Source organism: Astatotilapia calliptera, chromosome 14, assembly GCF_900246225.1.
Source record: "Astatotilapia calliptera chromosome 14, fAstCal1.2, whole genome shotgun sequence".
Taxonomy (NCBI): domain Eukaryota; kingdom Metazoa; phylum Chordata; class Actinopteri; order Cichliformes; family Cichlidae; genus Astatotilapia; species Astatotilapia calliptera.
This window is the reverse complement of record NC_039315.1, coordinates 10,211,800-10,233,420: the sequence shown is the minus strand read 5'-3', so window position 1 is coordinate 10,233,420 and position 21,621 is coordinate 10,211,800. Positions and strand designations below refer to the sequence as shown.

Genomic DNA, 21,621 nt, shown 5'->3' with positions numbered 1-21,621 from the left:
ATAGGGATTTAGTCAGTGGTGCATGATTAGTTAAAAAAATTATATATATATATATATATATATATATATATATATATATATATATATATATATATATATATAAATATATATATATATAATATATATATATATATATATATATATATATATATATATAAATAAATAAATGCAGTTGTCTTCCCCACTGATGGACTGGTGTCAATGGACAGAAAAAAATCATATTAACATTTTAATATTTTTGGTATTGAGTTGGTCTCACAAGGAACTGGATTCATGTTCCTCCTCTAGGTTCTGTTTTAGTCAATCATAGAGCTTTTCAGCGCAAAGAAGGTAACTACTATGAAGCAGAATAAAGAGCCAAAAAATTAATAAAATGACATGAAATTTAAAAAAAAAAAAAAAACATTTAAAAAAGGCTTAAGGACATAACTAGCAAAGCAGAGGACTTTCATCTGGTCAGCAATGGTTTTAATCCAAAAATATACACTGAATTATTTCAAGTGCATTAGAAGTATATCCTTGAGGCTATGAAGTAAAGAGTATTTTTTAATTCTTTAATTCTGTCTCTTTTTCTTTGTTTATTTCTATTATTATTTCCTATTCATTTATTTTTCTCTTTTCTAGATTTCTTCCAACTGCATTTTAAATTCAAAGTGCAAAAGTGTTAACGAAATGGCCCGTGTCTCTACGAAAGCTAACCTTGTGTTTTTTGGGGGGGTTTCTTGTCCTCAGGCTGCTGAGAGTTAAGGTCGATGGAGGGCCTTCTTCTCTATTTTAAGTCAGAATAGTTAGCTCGATTGATTGCCACATCCCAGACTTAGGAATAGTTGTAACTTGTTACCGTACAGTTGCACTCTATTGCTTCTTCATGTTGATACCTGGGCGATTAACACTGGCAGTAAACATTAACAAATAAATTCTTACACTGCAAAGTTAAAGAGACTTTATTTGATTATATCATCTCTCATGATAGTTTTACAAGTCCAGTGCAAAAATAGTCCCCTCCTGAGGTTTCACTATGTTGTTTTCATTGGAAGTAGTCTGTCTCTTTTTAGCATATTTCTTTAATCCGATTGAGGAAGCATGATTATCTTTTGGAATATAAAGTCAGAGTATATCATCTCATGTTGCATGGTGAAAATGAAGTTTAGCCCCAAGACATATAGATGAATCCATGTGAAGCTAGTAGCCATAATCTCAATACACATAAATATTCCTAGTGATATAATGGCCATTTGCTTCATGAGAACCATCATAAATCTCATTCTTATGCCATGTCTATCCATGTTTAGAGTGGGGGGAAGAGTCTGGGTTTTAGAGTGAGCAAACGCCTGGAGGTCTTCATGAATCCTTGCATGCGTACAGTATATGGGTCAATGTCTAGGTCTGCACCCTTGTGGCAATGTGGTTTGGCATGAGCCTTTCCAATTCATTGTGTTCGCTTTTGCTATTGGGATTGTTGTTTGTTACTAAGATTACTTTCATGAGTGAGAAAACTCTGACTCCATTGTTGTTGTTTTTTAATTACCTCCAGTGAGCAAAGACTCCCTCAAGCATAGTTTAACACTGTGTAGTGTGAGTCTCCCTATGTGAGTAAATGAGAAGACAGATGCACAAAGCTCTCTAGCAAGTGAGACGGTTAAGGGAGAAGTAGAATTTTGCCTCAGGCACCAATCGATCAGATCCTTGCAGTAGAAGTCCCAGCTTCCCTTTGGTGAAGCTGTGTATTGCATTAGCTCATCTTGCATTCTCTGTCTGGAAGCAAAGAGGGGGGGTGGGGGGGGGTGGGGGGTGACGAGGGGGATAGAAAACAGGGGAGAGGATGGTTGAAAGCGGCAGTGGAGAAGGAAGGGCAGCGCTTTGAAATAAAGGGGAGTGCAACTTAAAGTAATGCGAGAAAGCAATGGTGAAAGTACGCACTCTGTTCATCTCTTATTTCGGTCTCAAATTTGGTCGTCTGTGTGTGCTGCATCGAAGGAGTGAAGTGAGCTTCCATTTCCTAAAAGCTTGCACCTGTAGAAGGGAGCACGGGAGTGTTTGTTCCTTGACAGGATAATTCTCTTTCCCCTGGTGAGGGGTAATGGAGCTGAAGTAACAGAGGTCACTCAAAGTGTCTGCGGGGATCAGCACGGCAAAGCCTACATACGCACACACAAGCAAAATATGCCTAGAAAGAATTCAGTCGTGACGAGGAAGGGATGATAGCATTGTGTAACTGATACATCCCGTGCACCCAGTCACGGCTCAAAACGCACACCCTCTCAGCAAACGCACACAAAACACTTATTAGTGTACTTCAGTAGTTCAACTGCTGAATATTTATTAATACAATTATTCTCACCAGCTTCTCTGTTACAGGACACAGTGGCCCACTTCATATTGTATCATCAGTCTGCATGTTCATCATGCAGATCGGCCATAATCATCTACAGTAAACAGTCAATGATCAAACACAGTTCCGCCTGCTGCACAGCTCTCTTCACAGTGTGCTACATCTAAATAGTTAATGGTTCCCCCATAAGGCCCCAAACTTCAGACCATTTCAAATTAGAGAGAAGCTATCTAAATCAGGAAGGGAACGGGCAGAGCAGATAGCGGCTGAGCTCTTCAAAGTCCTCTTTAATAAAACATATTAGCCTGCCTTGTCTGCTGAGGGGTGGTAGTGGTACAGTTGCTCCAGTAGTAATCAGCCTGTGTATGCTAGCAAAGTTAGTGCAGCTCCATGCTGTCTGACCAAAGGGCTGGGTCTTTATTAGCATATGGACTTTAAGTTAAAAGGTCTGTTTTGAGAGCAGGTTACAAATGGGGGTTAATTAGCCTAGTACTGGTTGAGACGGTTTCAATAGCCAGAAAGCAGAGATATGTATTTTTTATAAACTTTATTCAGTGCCAGATAGAGGACTAATTCATTCTTGCTAAAGGCTTGATATATCGCTCTCTAATTCTCCATCTGTTTCTGTTCGACTCTCAGAAATGCTTTAATCTACAAATGTGTTTTTTATACCCACGGAGCGTCTGACGTGCAGGACCAAAACAGTTTCAGAATTGTGGGGATTTCTGTGTGTGACTTTATCTTATGTGTCATGTGGCCACAAAATAATAAAACTTCAGCTTTGCTGGCGTTAGTGTAATAATTTCAGATACAGTACTGATTACGGGTACATTTTGACTGCAGTTCTCTGTGGTGTACAATTATTGCACTGCACCATTAATATGCTACCATCTTAATCGCAGAATTTCATTTAATTATCATTATTTTAATTCCAGTTTTTAAACAAATGCTCACGTTAAGTGTCACCAAGTGTTTCATTTTTGGAAAAGTTATTGGAGGATTTTCTTTTTGTCCTCCACCAGATTAAGCGCTTTAAATAAAATAATAACATTGAATTTAAATTACCTGAGAAGAAAATAATCAGCAACCTTGCAATCTGCAAACAGTCAACTCGTTTGCTTTTGTGATATTTTTCCCCACAAGCACCGCAAGCACTGCAGTTTGTGACCAATAATTTTAAAAAAAAGTGTGCAGAATCATATGAACATCAAACAGGGTCCCAATGGAGGAGCTGACGCCACATTTCAGTGTTTGTGTAGGGTTCATGTAAGAATGATGAGGTGCAGAAGAAGCCTCAACCCTCTGAGATAAAAACTCCATTTCTTTAACAGTGTCTCTTTCATCAATCAAGCAATTTTCAAAAAGTCCGCACAGCCCTTACCTGTCAAAATCATTACTATTGGGATATTTCAAAAGACTTGGGATCGTGATGTCCTTCACTGGGATACTGGATTAATTATATCTCATTGACCAAAGTACACATTTGCCTTGAAGTGATTTATCTTTCCACAAAGCTGTCACTAATTATGCTGACTTTACCAAAAATATGTGGCGACCACAAGAAGATGCCTTCTCAGCACCAGTTCTCTTGGGTAACATGGGTGGGTGTATGGCACATAAATGAGGTAGTGTGGCAAGTTCACGGGATGCTGGGTAAATTAATTGCAGGCCTGCGCCTCCAATTATACCCGACTCTCTTTAATTGGTGCTGAATGGGCTCCAAAGGCCTATGCTGGGAGATATGGTGAGAGGGGAAGAGCTCTTTCTCTTGGTAACACAGACACACACACAACACACTTTTGTGTGTAGCCACACAATGCATTCACAGCCATCCAGTCCCGCCCTTCAGGAATTAACAACAGGAAGCTAATTTGCATGTAAAGCAGGTTTGATAGCTACAGCTGACTGGTCAGAGAGCAATATTAATGACCAGAGATAGCACTGGGGTGTTAACCCCCTTGGCACTGCTGTTGGCTCTGCTGTGGCTCATCTGTCTTTCTTCAAAAGTGCAATTTCTGCTGTTGCTCCTTTTCTGTCATGAAGCTACACATGGCACCTTTATCTTATCTTTTATCTCTTAATTTCCTTTTTAACCTTCAAGGTGTGTCATATTTTTGTTTACCTTTCCCTTCGTTGCCTTTTCTGCTCTTCAATCTGTGAAATGACACTCACAAAGGTGCAGCAATGTTAACCTTTACCACAGGAGCTGCTATTGGGGGGGGGGGGAGACGTGTTCTTTACTTCTTTCATCACCACAACCTCAAATAGTACCTTAAATACATCTATTACTATCAAATTTTGTCTGTATTTAAAAATAATCAGCATGTTTAATACTTAAGAACTGATTATTGCTATATATGTAAAGTAGAATTAATTTAACTGTTTAAAATTTATACTGAAAAAAGTATTTTAAAGTGGCCTACCATCAGCTGCTAAAATTTACATGCATCTACTGTAGCCACATTGCACTAACCCTTTAAAACTTTTCAATCAAATAAGACAAAGTCCACAACAAGCCTATCATTCCTTTAAATAGCTTAAATAAGGACTCGCAGATGTAAATCGTCACTTTTGTAATTTCTTCTCAGGATCCCGTCTGCGCCAAGAGGACACCCCACCCCGGATTGTGGAGCACCCCTCTGACCTGATTGTTTCCAAAGGGGAGCCCGCAACTCTCAACTGTAAAGCAGAGGGCCGTCCAACCCCAACAGTGGAGTGGTACAAGGATGGAGAGCGGGTGGAAACGGACAGGGACAATCCCCGTTCTCAGCGCATGCTTCTTCCCAGTGGCTCTCTCTTCTTCCTGCGCATCGTCCACGGACGGCGGAGTAAACCGGATGAAGGTTCTTACGTCTGTGTTGCTCGCAACTACCTGGGAGAGGCAGTGAGCCACAACGCCTCGCTGGAAGTAGCCAGTAAGTGCAGCATGTCTTCCCACTTTCACACCCACGCCACTTTCTGGTGTGGGGTGTGAATAGAGTAGTTTGGGTTCAGATGTTGCTGAATAGCAGGCTCCAGTTTCTTCCTGTGTTTCTGCGCTCAATGTGTTCATTGAGTTGAATAATCTCTCGGGCGATGGGCAGGATGTGTTTGGCTCAGCCGTCTCTGTAGGCCTGCAGAGCCTTGGGGGGGGAGAGTGGCCTGATCATTCCAGGGTGAATGCTTCTCTAAAGGGCCCTTGGTAGGTGGTCATGAGCTACAATAGGAACAATGTCCTTTCTGTTTTCATCCTACCTCTGCTTTTTGTCAAAGAGATAGATATGAGGTTTTATAGCAAAAGGAATGCAATTGCTGCATCTGTGTTTAGTCATCTTTTAATAAAGAGCCTTCCTACTCATTTCATTGAAGAATCGGCGATGTCTTTTTATTGTCTGCTTTGCTTGTGCTATGACAGTTGAGCTTTGATGTAGAGTGGATTAAGCATCTGTAGGGTCAACAAGAGGCCTTTGTGACACATTAACAAGGCTAATATTTGGCTGTCAGTGTGCTTGCAATGCAGGACAAATAATAAAAAAGTCTTTCTAAAACCTTAAGTGTTTTCTAAGAGTTGTGACTGGTGTTGACAAAATTGTTCCCATGATTCTTTAAAAGACTGATTTTGTTGGTGAGGTCAGCTCTTCAGATATATTATCTCGTTGCGCTCTTGACTGGCTGAGAGTGAAGGCTGAGGAGCTCAGATATCAACCGCTCCTCCAGCGTGCCCAGAGGCTGTCACCAACCTCACTCACTGTAATCTAATCAAGATGGGGAAAGAAAGAATGGTGTGTGCGCTTGAATGTGAGCATGTGTGAATGAATGTGAGCCATTGCTGCATTGGGCATGGGCTGCTGTTGTGGTACTGGGTATGAGGTGTCAGTCAAGGGATTGCTGTGTAGTTTAAGCTGAATTAGTGGAATATCTGGAATATACAAATGTAACAAAACTTCCCCACTCTGATTGCTTTTTTAATATTTTCTATCCCAACTGTCAGCTGAAATGTAAAGCAGACGCAATAGATCCAAGACATTTCGAGGCCTGCTGATCAGACTATAAGTTTTTATAGTGTATTGTCTATGCTCTGATTTAGAGCTGAGAGTCAAGGTCTTCCTTTAGAAGTAAGGATAATGACAAAGAGCTGCAGAGAATCAGTATCATATATATATATTCCCAACTAACTTCTAACATAAAAATTACAATTCTGCACAATTTAATAAAAGTGGAAGACCATTTAAGTTTGGTATACTTACAAGTTTCCATAGGCCAGAGTGCTAAAAATAACTTTCCCTTGTAGTAGGCAATATGCTGTGTTTGTTTCAGAGGTGGATTCTTCAAGTAGAAAAACAAGATACTTGGCGGGAAACACGAGGACCAGAGCACTACTGGCTCAGTCTCAAGTTTAGGTCTATGCTGTATAAGGTTCAAACAGATGCATAATGACAAGCCACTGTGCTCCAGCACTCTCTCTCCTTCTCGCTTAGCTGGTGTCTCTCGCTCACCCCTCTCCACAGTTCATGCTTAACTACATGTAATTATGTTGTTGGAGCAACCAGGATGGAACCCTGGAGATTAAAAAGAAAAGCAAAAGAAAAAGTTCAGAAACTCTGAGATTTCTTTTCGAGGCTACATTTAAACTCCCGAGTAAATAAACTTTGAGACGTATATCTGACTTATGAGGGTTTAGGAAAGTTATAAACCCTTTTTTACCCCTTGTTGTCATTACAGATGCTTGTCATAATGATACTGTTATGAGTTCAATATAGTAGATAGAATTTTTCACTCAGGTTAAGTTGAGGGATTAGCCAGACTTTTAATTTCCAATGAAACTCCAAAGAAGGAAGTCATGGGTTTAATTGTGTTTACTTTGCCTCGTTCTCCCTCTCTAACATTTTTGCTTTAAAAGCACTTTAAAAGCTGAAAACATGAATTTTTTTGTGATGTTATTCTAAGACCCTGGCTTTGACAGTTTCCTGTGCTCACCAGTGATTGTCAACGTAATCCACATTTCAACAAGTCCTGTTTTGCCAGCTAGGAGAGCTAGCCCAGTTTGTTTGGTTTATCATTAACCACATGTACAGTACAGCCCACAATCTCTCTATCTCAGCCTCTTAACCCAAAGCCATTTACCATGAATCATGTTTGCTTGGTGCATTGAGACAAGCTTAAGATAGAATTCTTTGCCTATTGTGTTATTGTTTTCTTTGCTTTAGAGATGTCAGCGACAAATAATGAAATGCCTTTGTGCTTGAGAACAGCCAGGTGATAAAGACCATTTGTTCAAGATTGTAACTAAAAGTATTTCAAACATTATGATTATTTTTCCATGATATAAATCTTCAAATGCCATTCTTCTTTTTTTTTCTTTGCAAAACACTGAGCAAACAAGACTCTGAACTCAGCAGGGGAAAGTAAAAGTAAAAAGTGTTTCTGAGATTACTTTAATGTGAGTGAACAGAAGAAGCAGAACTGATTTTTTTTTCTTAACCCTTTAAGACCTACCATAGAACCAAGTCCGCCAGAGCTTATATTATATTTTTACATGCTGTAGAGCCATTTTTGGGAGCATTTTAAGTTGATATACATCAATACAACCATTATAGACCAAATTTTAATAATATGTATGCATTAAGTGCATAGTAATTACATAAATTGCAAAAAAGTGCAATAAACCATAAAAAAATTGAAAATCGTTTTCGTTTTTTTAATATATATTTCTAGTTAGAGAAATTTAAGATGCCTGTCCCTCAAAACTGTAAATACAAAAAAGTTGCACAAAATAGTTTCCCACCACAGGAAATTTAAGTGTCTTCATAGTTTTATTTTTGAAATACACCAATTTTTATATAGTGCAGGAAAAACGAAAAATAAATATTATAATGTAAATTTGCAAAAAAACCAGCATATGCATCAAAATAAACCATTTCCAGCAGTGCAATTTTAGTTCCAAGCATCCCAGAAACGACACAGAAAGTCATAAAGTCAAACATAACTTTTAAAAACACCAGTATAGGCTCATAAGGCCCTGATGGCAAAAAAACAAACAAAAAAAACTACATTTCCTCAACATTATGTCACTTCCGGTTTCGGGCAGGTCATGGCAGACACGGGATAGTTCGAGCTGAAGTGTTACAAACAGCTGATCAGATCGGCAAAGCGTGTTTCTGGAATATTATGTTTTTGTTGCTGCAAGTGCTTTTTATGCAGTTTTTGCAAAGCTATATGTGGAAGGAAACTGACCTAGGACAGGCTGATGGCATAAGATGTAAGTACAACTCCTCCGGTTTCATATGCAAAAAAAACTTATTACCCTGGCTTACGTGGTTGCAGAGCTACCGGGATTTAAAAATAGTTATGCAGAACGGAGCGTGCTTTAAAGGGTTAAGTTAATTATTTGAATCTTCTTACCACTGTTCCACTAAAATGGAAATGAATACCTTTATTAATTTTTATATATTAAGTAAGAGAATCATTTATAATGGTTATAATTTTTTAAGTAATCACTTCCAGACAGGCACAAAATGATAATCGTCGATATACCCTGTGATCTGTCAGAGTAGATTGTTTTACCCATGCTGTGTATGAGTCCCTGAGAGGCTCTATGAATAGCTATTTCCCTTTTCCTGGTTGTGCAGATAGTACAGTGAGGTAATGGACGCCACACTGCTCCACTTGAGTAGGCGATAACCTCAGGGCCTGCTGTGTAGTGGCCTGGCTGACTGCACAGTGCTGACCGCACAGGGTTGGCTGCAGGCTTCATATCCACACACAGATTCCTTTCTCCAGAGGCAGGGTTTACTTTTTACAGCCACTAACAACAGAAGCAAAGGGATGTTTACTTGAATTCGGTCCACAGCATATAACTCTTTTCAGCCAAGTTTACCCCAGAATCGCATTGATCTCAATGCTGCTGTGAAATCTCTGTCACCATGTGCAGCCAGCTGGCTTCGCCGACTCTCTGATTAGTAGGGGTAGGTCAGGGCGTCAGATGTGTTGAAGGCGGCTCAGTTGATCCTGACAGATTCTGGGCCATGCCTGAGGGTCATCTGCAGAGTGGAGGACAGTTGGCTGGCATGCAGCAGTCCAAAGGCAAAGAAGCCACCTCCCACTGATCTTAAGACCCTCCTGTCTCTTTTGCAGGACATCTCTTGTACTACATCTGTTGAATATCGAAAAGTTGGGGTCTTTGTATTGTAAACGTTTCAGACTAATCCTCTCCACCTGACACACAACATAAACATTCCAGTTGACTTTGTCAAACATTTCTTTCTCCGCTGCCCTTACCCATCTCCTCATCTCTTCTCTTGTGATTATTTTTCCACTGCTGCCCACTGAAATGGAACACGCTCTGTGACTGAAACAGCTTCTTTCACTGCCTGATGGCAGAGTAATTATTTATTTGTCATGGTCTTTGCCTTTCATTAACTTATTACGAGAGGAGCAATATAGTGCAGAAGGTCTGGGTTTATAAATTTCATCAACTTCTTGTTCACATCCATCTTTTTTTATTATCATTTTCGGGGTATAATAATAATAATGGATACTTTATTGATCCCCATGGGGAAATTACTTGTTTTTCTCTGCATTTGACCCATTCACTTAGTGAAGCAGTGGGCAGCCCACTAAGCAGGCGCCCGGGGAGCAGTGTGTAGGGACGGTACCTTGCTCAGGGGTACCTCAGGGTAGCCGTTAAGTGGATTCGAACCGCCGACCTTCCGATCATGGGGCGACCACTTTACCTACTGAGCTATCCCTGCCTGGGTATTGCGCTTCTTTTAATCCCCTTTTTCAGCTCAGCAAATATTAAGAACTTTGAGAAGCAAAATGAGACTGTGAGGTGAAGAAAGAAAGGAATAAGGGTGAAAGAGCTGACTGATTTTGAAAAAGAAAAAAAAAAACAGGATAGCTTACTCCACCAGTAGCACGTGTGCTGGCAAGCTGCCAGTGGACTGGAGGCAGTGCGTTACAGCTCTGTGGCAGTTATTTGTCTCAGGGAGGTTCAGAGCAAATTGGTGCAAACGGCACAGCCAGGGTCTGCTTCGTGAGTCAACATGCAGCTGAGGCGTGGGCTCCACACCACAGACGCTCCTTGGCCTTCACTCCAATCTGTTTCATGTTGGAATGCAGACCCGGTCCACAATCTCTGAGCCCGATGGCGTGTGCATGTGTAGCTGTCAAAGCTGCCTCAAAAAAAGAAAGTCTCCATTTCCTATTAGAGTAAAATATTCATGTTGCCTATGAAATGTTGGATTCATTATTCATGTTTATTTTTTTATTTTGTTCTAAATAGTTCCAGGGTGTGTACTGCTGTTCAAACCTATTTCAGTCCGCTGTTGTTAATTTTGAAATTGCAGTACATGGGCAGCAACTGGTTACTGTCTAATTACACTCCCCACAGCACATAACTGTCAGCTTAGTCTTTGTGAAACCTCTGCAGGGGAGATATGCTCAACACATGCATTTCAATTAGTCGTCTGTATAGCCATATATGCATAGAGCAATTTTTATCATGCATGTTACGTGTGGTCTGTTGAACTTAGCGTCTTTGCCGCTTCAGGCTGTTTGCATAAATCAATGCATTCCATTTAATTAAACCTGGAGTATCCATTTGCTATGCTTGGTCGATACCCAAGTCCCCTTTTGAGATGATATTTTCTGTGATACACAAGCAAGCCCGGAACTAGCATGCAGTTCTTGTTAGTGACTTGGATATGTACCTTAAAACTTTGACCACGTTCACTAAATATTCATAAGAAGCATCCTGGCAGATATTGGCTGACATAACTGCCCTAAAATGGAGTTGTCACTCTGAGCAGTGATGGCAACCTGGGGTGAAGGAGAGAAGATGCTAGTGTCTCTTTCAGTCATGTGAAAATGTGTCAAATGCCACAGTGATTTGGGGATTTTTGGAACATGGTTTTCACAACCATGCAAGCGTAACCTCGCCCACACAGCCCTCCCCCACCAAAACTAATACTGCTGGCACGATCGGAGGCCAAGCGCTGAAATTGCTCACCATGGGAAACAGTAGAGTAGCAGCAGATAAGAGCCAGAGCAGCTTTTTGACAGAGTTTTAGGCGCTTTGTGGTGTTTTACAGTGAACACGGGCACAGAGCCTAAAGAGAAACACACATCCTGCAGAGTGAGAGAAACTCGAATGAATGGATTGGTTTACACAAGAATGATGCTTTCGACAGAGCGAGATTTCCTGTGTGTGTGTATGCGTGTGTGTTCATGTTTAATTCCATCAGTCTGTGTACACTGCTCTACTGAACAATGTCTAGTGATGTATTCTGTGAAAGAGACTAGAGGTGCAGGTGTATAGGGATGGGTAAAGCTCAATGTGCCATCAATCCCTTTATGCTCCACCCATCTCTGACAGCAATGTGGGACAGGTGAGACAAGCAGGACGTGTCCTCCAAAAGTACCTGAGAACCCAGAGTCCATTTGATTCCCACCCTGTATCTATCACCTATATTATCTGATTGTCACAAGTAGAATTTCGCCATTAAACGATAGACACAGAGCCTGGGTGAGTAAGGCACTTTGTAATGGTGACAATATACTCCTTTATATTAGGTTAGTCTTTTTAGTGTGATAGATATTGGCCTCTTTGATCTCCCTATATACAAAGACAGAATGAGTGTAGCGCATTAGATGTGCTAAACACAGCTGTTACACACTGACACGAGGCGCTTTCTGCCTTACAGATCTCTCAGTGTGCATTCATGCAGTAAATAACTTGTCTCTGTTAACGAGGTAGCTAGCCCAGACTTACCGAGTCCACGTCAAGCACTTTTCTCTGTTTCTGTGATGGCTTTTGCAATCCGTCCATTTACATATGATGACATTGCCCAGATATCTCTGGATTTCTTGGGAAAAGGCAAAACTACCTCACAGCTATGTCTGTCTGAGTGTTTGGACACTTCCCCAAACTCTTGTGCGTCAGATCTTTTTTTTTTTTCTTCACCCCCCGGTCGCCACAGTGACTGCTTATTCATCTTGATGTAATCCTCGCCTTTGGCTGTAGTGCAGAACAGGAGGTTTTGTAGGACAGCTGCTGGATCCCAGGATAGTGAAGTATGATATTAACATTATGAAGTGCTAGTCTAGGACAGATAAGATAAAGTGTGTGAGCTCTTGAGACCAGTGGTCCTGTACTACCACTTAGGAGCAGCACTGATAACAGAGTAGTTTCCCTTCCTCTACTCTTAAAAACTGAGTTGTGTCCAGCAAGTGTATTTTACTGTGCTCTTTTTTTTTTTTTAATGAAAATGTGTCCATATTTTTTGAGTTATATTCCATATGGTGGTAAAGCTTGCGTCAGTGCTGGTGAGAACTAGATGAATGCATGCTGCTAGATCTAATCTCCCCTTCTTCTGCTGTGAGTCGGGTATTACTCTTGTTGGTAGGTGTAATCTCTTGTTGGTCTGAGCCCCTCCTTTGGCCAGAGAGTCTCTGCGTATGAGTGTTCATATGTCTTTGAGGCTTGCGCATTCATACGTGCCTGCATTCTGGTGTCTGGTCATATGATGAGGTGTTCTGCTCTGCAGACACACTCTGGTTATTAAACCTGGGTTAAGCCCTCACTTGAAACCTTCTATCATGCTTCTCGATCCGAGACGATGGCGTTGGGGAGGATTAAGGGGTTTGGAGACCAGAACTTTAGGGGTTTTTGCCAAAGTTTTGAAAGTGTGCTCAAGAGGCACATTCTGCCCCAGTGTACACGAATATTTTTATTCTAAAATGTAATCTTGCCCACACAAGTGCTCTCTGTCTATACGATAACTCAAAACTTAAGCTGTGTCAAGAGCATGCTGTTAAGAGATTTGGGAACCAATCACTGGCAATATAAACCTAACATCAAAGCTATGTTGACCAGTCAGAAGCACTGATAGTTCAGATTTCCCTGTCTGCATTGCAAACAGTTTCTGAATCTCTTCAGCCTTAAACAAGTTTTGCAAAGGGTCAGTTTTTACTGACCCAAAACTGTGTTCGCATTTAGTTGAAAGGCTAGCGTGCATGGAGAAAAATGTTTTTAAAATTGCACAGGCATTAGTCTATAAGGTCAGGATCCAGGGATTTTCGCTGTGTAACATACCATCTATTGATAGCCTCAGCTCTACTCTCACTCTCTCATGAATGGGAGAATGAAACTTATTGCTTGTTTTACAATTAGGGTAAAAAACACAACCAGTAAAATTTCACCAAAAATCAAAAAGTATAGTAAATATTTTTTGTGTTTATCTTAAAAGACTAATGTCTCATACTGTGATTTACTCATGAAGACAGACACCAATTTTGCACATGTGACAGACTGTTCAGACTTTTTCTAGCATTTATTTATATCATGTAAACAATACACAGAAGGTCATTTAGGAAAAGAAAAGATATATATAAACCTCAATAACAACAATAAGCATATTTCTAATATAATATATACACTGTTAAATACAAATGAATCATGTATCAAGCAAATAACATGAGACTGATAAGTCTTTAAGAACTTTTAGTTGTAAGTTTTGGGTTAGGGTTTTTTTTTTTTGCTAGTTCTTTTCCTTTACATTGAACTGTAATGTTCACAAACTTTAGAAATGGTTAAAAAAATATTAAATATAAATTATAGTGACAGGAAACTGTGGCAAGTGGACAGCACACAAATATGTGAACTGGTTGTGTAATTTGTGGATTTCTAGCTTCTGTTGGGCTGTTGAGAGGCAGTTAGGTGGTTGTCTGGCAGTATAAGCACAGATGGGCTGATTCTGCTCAGCTTCAGTGGACTGATAGCACAGAAAACAGTGTTTATGCCACACTCGTGTGATACGAGCCTTTATGTGATATGTATTCCCTCTTAAACTGCTATCTCCTCTTTTCCTGCCCACTGTGTTTCTCGCCTTCCCCTTTTTCCTCACTGTTTTGCTTTCTCTCGCTCTGTCTCCTGTGACTTGATAAGAAGAGAAAGATTGAAGTACCGATGTGTATTTCCACGACCTCTGCGAAGGAAAGGGAGGGGAAAGTGGGGGAAAAAAAGACATCTGAAATTTTATCAAAAATGTAGCATGTTGCTGAGCCTGGAGCGTGACAGGCAGGAAAAGCTGGAGAACTAAGCAGTCGACCCAAACAGTGATAATAATCTGCCTTGTGCTATCTGACTGCCAATGAAATGCAGTCTTCTTGCTACTGATTATGGAAAGCCAGAGCCCTGCAATCACTCAGTGACAAACAAACAGGAGATATATGATGGCATTCATTTGTCATTTAATCGCCCTTGGTCGCTGTGGTAGCTACTCTGATCATTAAGGCACAAATTGGGAGAAAATTAGTTTCTCCTTGTCATGTTACATAGACAAGAGCGTGTCCAAGAATAGGACCAGTATGAATGAAAGTTGATGCTCATTATCACAATGTAGTTCTTCCACAAGCTTTCTTTTCTTCTGACCTTTCTGTAATTCTAACAGTTCATTTCTAAGCCCCAGATATTCAACATGCTAGGTCATGTTACAAATGAAGGGATTGGCTCCATTACCACAGTGATTGTGTACTAATGATGAAGCAAATGAAAAGAAATGGATGAACTGGAACAGCAACAAACTAATGCTATGCAGGTTGTATCTGAAAGCTTTTATTTGACATGTTTAAGCATCTGGCTCACTAGCTTCACAGCGAATGTTGTTTGTGCAGCTTGGGGTTAATTACATGTGCAGTGATCATAATAATCCTCGATGGAGGGTATGTAAACATATACATCTAACAGTCTAATTTGGACCGTGAAGAAGAGGGTGGCTTGCTTGAGCAGTGAACAGAACAGAAACACCCTCACCTCTTCTTTGTGCCCCTTTGACCTTTCTAAACAGGGTGTGGCAGCAACACAAAGGGAGCTCCGTGTAACCATATACAGGCAAAGAGTTGGATAAAAGACAGACGGGAGACGTCATGTGTAAAAGGAGAAAAGTAGAGAGGATCCATTCAAAATTCAAACAGTAGTCAGTGTTGCTGTGGGTAAGTTTGAAATAGCTGACATGTGACTCACTGAGGCATGGTATTGTATGACCATAGTGATGTTGTTAAGCTTAGGGGTGACATTTCTATTCTCCCTACCCTACCACCCCCTCTCCCACCGCCTTCTCTATGTTTCTTTCTCTGTCCACCTTACACTAGTATCAGATTCAAATCTGTCAATGGTGCCTTAGTTCTCTTTAGCAGATTGGCTCACATCTGATGGATCGGATAGACAGGCTGTCAATAACCAGTTGGGATCTAGCTGGTTTCTTCCCTTAACCCCTAAAAATACCTCGGGATTGGACGCTTACTGATTCTAGTTTTCAACACTTTCATTATTCCTTTCTTGTTCTTGAGAAAGGAAAACTTTTAAGAGGCACTATACCACACCTTACCTTTACTCCATTGCTTTTATAGTGCAACTTATTTAATGTTTGGGCTTTAGAAGCTACTTTGCTGTCTGAGTCATGTCAGTAATCGCAGTGTGGAAGCGCATGATCTTGAGACCAGGCCTGTGCATCCAGTAGCGTTTTTCCCCTGCCAATGGGATTAGTCCAGAGTGCCGACTCTGCAGGTGGAAGCCTAAGTTAATTTACCCCACTGTTTGGAGCTATAATAGCTTATTGATTGTCTTACAGAGATGCAAAAAGCAACATGGAAGGGCATGGAGAGGGGAGAGAATAAGTTAATCATCACTCAGTGTGTTGCCAGGATTTAATCACATTAACCAGGGTTCACTACTGCTATGTAAATTCACTTTCAACCTCAGAGGAGTCGGAATAACTGCTCTGAGACAGACAGGACCCTGCTGATTTTGTGAAACCTTCCTTCAGCTGCGGTTTGGTCCCTGTCGGCCTGGTACTTTCTACCCAGCACCCACCTCAGTCCTGAGGGGATGCAGGTTCTCTGCCCAGAGGCCCAGCTTAATTCATGCTAAGCTGTTGGGTTAATTTTAGCTATGCTATCCAGTGGTGACCACCATCTGCTATACTGCTCCTCAGGTTGTCTGAAAAGCATCAGCCTGGCCTCTCTCCATGATTCAGACCATAACTCTCAGACAGCTGGTTGAACCATCACTCATTTCTTCCTCTAGTTTTTTTTTCTTTCAGGCTAAAGTGCTCCTGTTCAGTATGTATATGTGCGTACAGTAGGTGCAGGAAGGTGTGTGTGTGTGTGTGTGTGTGTTCCTTGGAGGAAGTCTGGCCCATTAGCGCTGCCGTCATATGCACATTCTTACTATGGCTGGTTACCTGGAGACTGCACATTTTGCTTTTATTTGACTGGCTGCCGTCTAGCTACCAAAACAGACTGACACAATCTCTCTTGTTTAAAAGCTTCAAGCAAAGCTGCTACTAAAAATGTGCTCTAGATCAATACTTAGACTATGGAAGAGCTCTGTAGCGCTTTCTTTTTTTCCCCTTTTTTTCCCCCCAACCCCATCTTTCCCAATTAAGGTTGATTTTAGGACTTAAGGACTAAAATCTGTTGCTCATCACATTTACTTTTTGTGTTCTTTCAGGACATCATATTGGCTGCTATGTACACAGAAAGCAGCAAAACTTGGTTTAGCTGTGGTTGGACTTTGCCCATGCTTTAGTCTGCCTTTTATCAATCTGTCTGCACCCAAAGACTCAGCTAACCAAAAGCAAAACAATGGCACAGCGAGGAGAGAGGTGAAGGAGTGAGATAATGTAAACACAGAGGCAGAAAAATGTTGACCTCACACCCTGTCTCACACACACACCGACACTGACCTGATGGCCGAATTCCTATCTGGCAACAATAGGAGAAACATCTGGCAAAACTGTCCACCTAAGCCCAAATCTAAACGTCATCAGGTTCCATCTCCACCAGGTACAACATTTAAATTACTCTCTTGTCCACTTAAAAAAAAAGAAGCCTTGATGCGATTTTAAATAATTGCGCAGTATCTGCTGCTTTGAGATCAAACATGCAAAAGGAGAGATAGGAAGGAACAACAAAGAGAGATAAACTATTGAGGAGAAAATTGCGGACAGGCTGCCATTAAGCGTGGGATGAGAGAGTAGAAGAAGGTGGCTCCAGTTGGACAGAGAGTCTCTTTTGGCTTGTGAGGGGAAGATAAGGGGACAGGTGGTGTTCTGTTCTCTCCAAGATCTCAGACAGCTGGCAACTCTCTGCCTATAAGCATGCTGCCATACAATGTGTGCATGTCTCCGAGAGCGCGTGTATGCATGTTTGTGTGACATTTGTTTATAAGTTCTTGTGTGTTTATAGCTACATGTGTCTGCATTTGGAAAGTTGTTTAAACACTTGGCAGCTAAGATATGTTGCTGATGTCACTCTCGAGTCATATTTTTTATTTTTTATAGTTGTTTTTGTTTTTCTTCTCTCTGGAAACACAGCAGCTTTTGACGATTTTATGCCTGTAAATATTTTATTAGACTATTTTTATTCATGCATGTTGAGGATTAAACGTGTCAATAATCTGTAGATTCTGTGTGTAGAAGAGCAATGGAAGGTGCACATTTTTGACATTTACTACAACCCATAAAATTTGGGTTTATGAATTTGAAATCATTGCATTTTCTTTTTGATTACATTTTATGCAGTGTCCCAACTTTTGGGAGTGGCGTACTGGGGTCGTACATTTACCTTTATCTGTGCCTCCACTACAGTCATGGTCAACAGTGCACAACAGTGCACAGTGCTTGGGGAAAGAATTAGCAGCCAAAAACCAGGGAGGATAGAGAGAAATGATAGGTTGCTAGTTAGTAGAATTGAACAAACCCTGCTTAAAGAAGTGAATGTTTTTCAGTTTTCTATATGACAAAAAGTTGCACAACCAATTGTGTTTGTGCTCATTTTGAGGTATGAATGACCAGTTGAACTGTTGCCTTTTTTTTAACCTACACCCTTAATGTGAGAACAGCAACAAAATTGACAGATTTTTGTTGTTGTTGTTGTTGTTAGGCTTTTTACTGTAGGCAGGATTCCACATCGATATGGTACCACCCTGCGGTGCCTCATGAACTTTATTTCATGACCAATGAAGACTTTTCCATGCAAAGCAAATGCTGGGTTGACAAATGAGCCAAAACAGAAGGGACTTAAAATTCCTCTGTGCTGGCCTGGCAGTATGTAGCATGCGTGTACTGTGGTTAGTTCGGAGTTCTTTACTGTGTTGGCTTTGGGCTCGTTCCACATACAGCGCTGTGTTTGATCTGGCAGTGTAGCGGCCACTGAGAAGAGCTTGTGTCATCTCAGTGGCAGACTGCTTTTGTTTGCAGAAAAGAAAAAGAGATGGCACTAAATGGTCCAGAGGCGCTTATTTGCTGTTGGCAAACAAGCACTGTCCTCAGTGGTGAAGCACTCAGTTGCCACAGTGGCCTGACAGCTGGCTTTCATCCCTGAGCGCCACAAAGTTTGTTCACAATGCAAGTTGCTCTTAAATGTAATTCATGCTCTGCGTGGCCATCGTGCTCTGGTGGAGGCTCAGAAAAAAGATTCCCCTCCAGCACTGCTTTTGGTCAACCGAATAGGAATCAATTTCCTAGACCGCTATTGATTGGTGTCAACTCTTATGAGTGTTCTTTTTTTCTCTGTTCTTGTTAATGGTTTCTTTGAAGTTCCTTTCAACTTCCCACCTTCAATAGAACAGTTGGCTTGCACCTGATTCATTGATGTTTCACGCCCCAGAGGTCACCTTGATGAGGGTGCCTTCTTTGTGGCAAAGAACTTTTTCATATGCAAAAATTAATGATGGTGATTTTTTTTAGATGAAAGCACTATCAGCACTTTCTGCATCCACGCTCAATTTATTTTCCCTATCAGTCTTGATTAGAATCTAAACATTTCACCATATATGACTCATGGTTACATTCCAAATCTAATCAGCTGTTAAAGCAGACTCGTAATGAAATTTAAAATCCTTTAAAGACCATAATGACACTTGCATTCAGGCCAATGGGGACACATATTTCATCATTTATGCAGAATGACTCCTTCAAGGTTCCTGGTACCTTCGTGTGTATCTCTTAATTTTGACTAAATATCTAATTAACAGTCGTGGAGATAATTCTGCAGATCAATGATTTTAATTTGCTTGGGAGCTTTCAAATACACGCCCACTGCTTAATAGATATTGTGAGTGGAAATGATCTTTTTGTTCAGCTAACACACTAACAGAACAGCTAGCTTTGAGATTCACCATTTAGTGTCTCCTAGTCTTGAGACAAATGAGCAGCACAGGCTTGTCTCGGCAGTGACTGTGGAAAATGCTACATGAAAAATTGCTGCAGTGATTAGATCACACACTGCTTGCATTCAGACATGGTCAATTCCTTACATTCGCTTTGCCACAAGAACTTCTGCAGCACTGCTTTCCAAGGTTGAATGGCATCTGAAATATAGTTTCCCTTCATCCTGCACAAGGGTCCAGCTATTTCCCCTTGAGGCAAGTCCACATAAAGCCATCTTTGTCTTCCAGACACACACATGTTTTTATAGCTGTCCTCATAACTAGAAATATATTCATTCTGAACATCAACTGTTTTCCTTTTTGGCCATAAAGTTGTAGGAATCCTGTAGCTTTTCACTGTGGCATGCAGGACACAATAGAAATGTCAGCATTCAATTTTTCTGTGATACCGAATCATACATTAAAGTCTTTGCAGGTGTTACAACAGTATGCATGCTCCAGTGTGAATAACAGTCACAGTACTATGGAAATTCTTGTTGCCTGGTACATGTTAGTGCAACCTTGAGGAGCACGTAAACCCAGTGTTGTCTGATGTTTATGTGTGACTTTCATCACTAAGCTTCACGTGTCAGTTTGGTATTTTCTTGTTTGGGTAAAAGATTCTGATTTTGTTTATGCAAATGAGTGCCAGGATATTCCACAGAAAGAATAAATATCTGAAACAGGTCAGGTATAGAAAAACTAGGCCAAGTTCTCAGCAGGAAGCTTTCTTTGTCGTGTTGTGTGGAAACTGTCAGAAGAGATGAGATCAAGGTGACTATTCTGCTCATTCCAAACAACCTCAGAGCTTACGGCCGTTGCCCACTCGCTCCTTGGGGCAGCCAGAGCAGAGCATAAACCCTTAAAGCAGGTTTTAAACAAACAGTCTGGTGTCGAGGCTGTGTGTGGCATTTCTGTTCAAATGCCTGTGTCTCCTCTCTACTGCTCTCCAGAGCAGTGCATGAACAGAGCTGTTTCCCTGTCTGATTTATCTGTGCAAGGTGAGATAAGACACTCCCTCAGCCCGTCTGCTAATCCTCTCTACTACAGATGGAGAATGAGCATCAATCTAGCTTTTACAGAAAAGGTTTGCTGCATGGAAATGGTAGACTACACATTAAATGCACAATTGTATTATCTAGGCTATCTCCCCTTTCTGAGGAATTTAGTGGAGGAATAGGAAAATATTTAATCTCAACGGGGTTCTCATTGGCAGTGGAATTTTAAGAATATCTTCAAGGAGGCAGAGACGGTCAAGGGATTTGATACATTTCCGGGAGAACTAGGAACTGTTTTTCCAACTTGGTGGTAGTTTGTAGCCATATTTCTTCTTAGCAGGCCTGTACGTAGCAGAATGAGACTGTTCATCCCTGCAGGGCTTTCCTGAGCTACAGCACCTAGAAAGCAGGATAAAATACAGTTATTTGGGTTATACAAACACTTCATCCTAGTTATGAATGTCATGGAATATTTTATCCAAGCGATGGTGGGAACCAGTTTCAGCATATTATAGTCCACTTTTGCCTGTTTTTTCCATGCAGTATTTTTTTATTCATACAATTTCTCCATTTGATCTGTAGTGAGTTCTCATACTTGCTAAGTACTGCACTCACTGGTCAACTTTGATGTCAAGCTAAAAGACTGTACTCCTGCACAACTGTGTTCAGCAGATGCTCACTGAAGGCTTTTTTCTGCAAACGAGCCCAAGTGAGTTTGTGGAACAAAGTGAGATGTATGAGTCCCAAGGGGACATTTTTCAGCAAGGATGTGTGTCTGAGGGTGTGGAAGTGTGTGGATGCGTGTGTTTGTATGTGCACTTTGGACGTGTGGAGAGACTCCAGATGAAACCCATCCATATCCCTGACATGCGTGCATTCATCAGGAAGCTTCAGCACCAATCTCCTGACAGCACTGGCCTGTAATTGGCTGACAGAATTAAACATCTCTGCACTAGACAAGCAGAAGACAAGTAGTCTGATGTGGACAGTTGCACAATGTGACCTGCGAGTGACGACCGTATTACCTCTACAGTGTTTAAAGTAGAAAGAGAATAAATTGACTTGGATGTAATTTCACCAATCATGCATGCTGCATGCTG

General features: G+C 40.9%; 1 protein-coding gene across 7 annotated transcripts in view; it reads left to right on the top strand.

The window, feature by feature from the left end:
- Positions 1–21,621, top strand: part of robo1 (roundabout, axon guidance receptor, homolog 1 (Drosophila)) — a 222,821-nt gene that overhangs the window by 104,992 nt on the left and 96,208 nt on the right. For all 7 annotated transcript variants that reach the window (XM_026191737.1, XM_026191735.1, XM_026191733.1 and 4 more), the window contains one exon: positions 4,921–5,247. In XM_026191737.1, the coding sequence (XP_026047522.1) occupies positions 4,921–5,247 (327 nt within the window). The remainder of the gene's footprint in view (positions 1–4,920; positions 5,248–21,621) is intronic.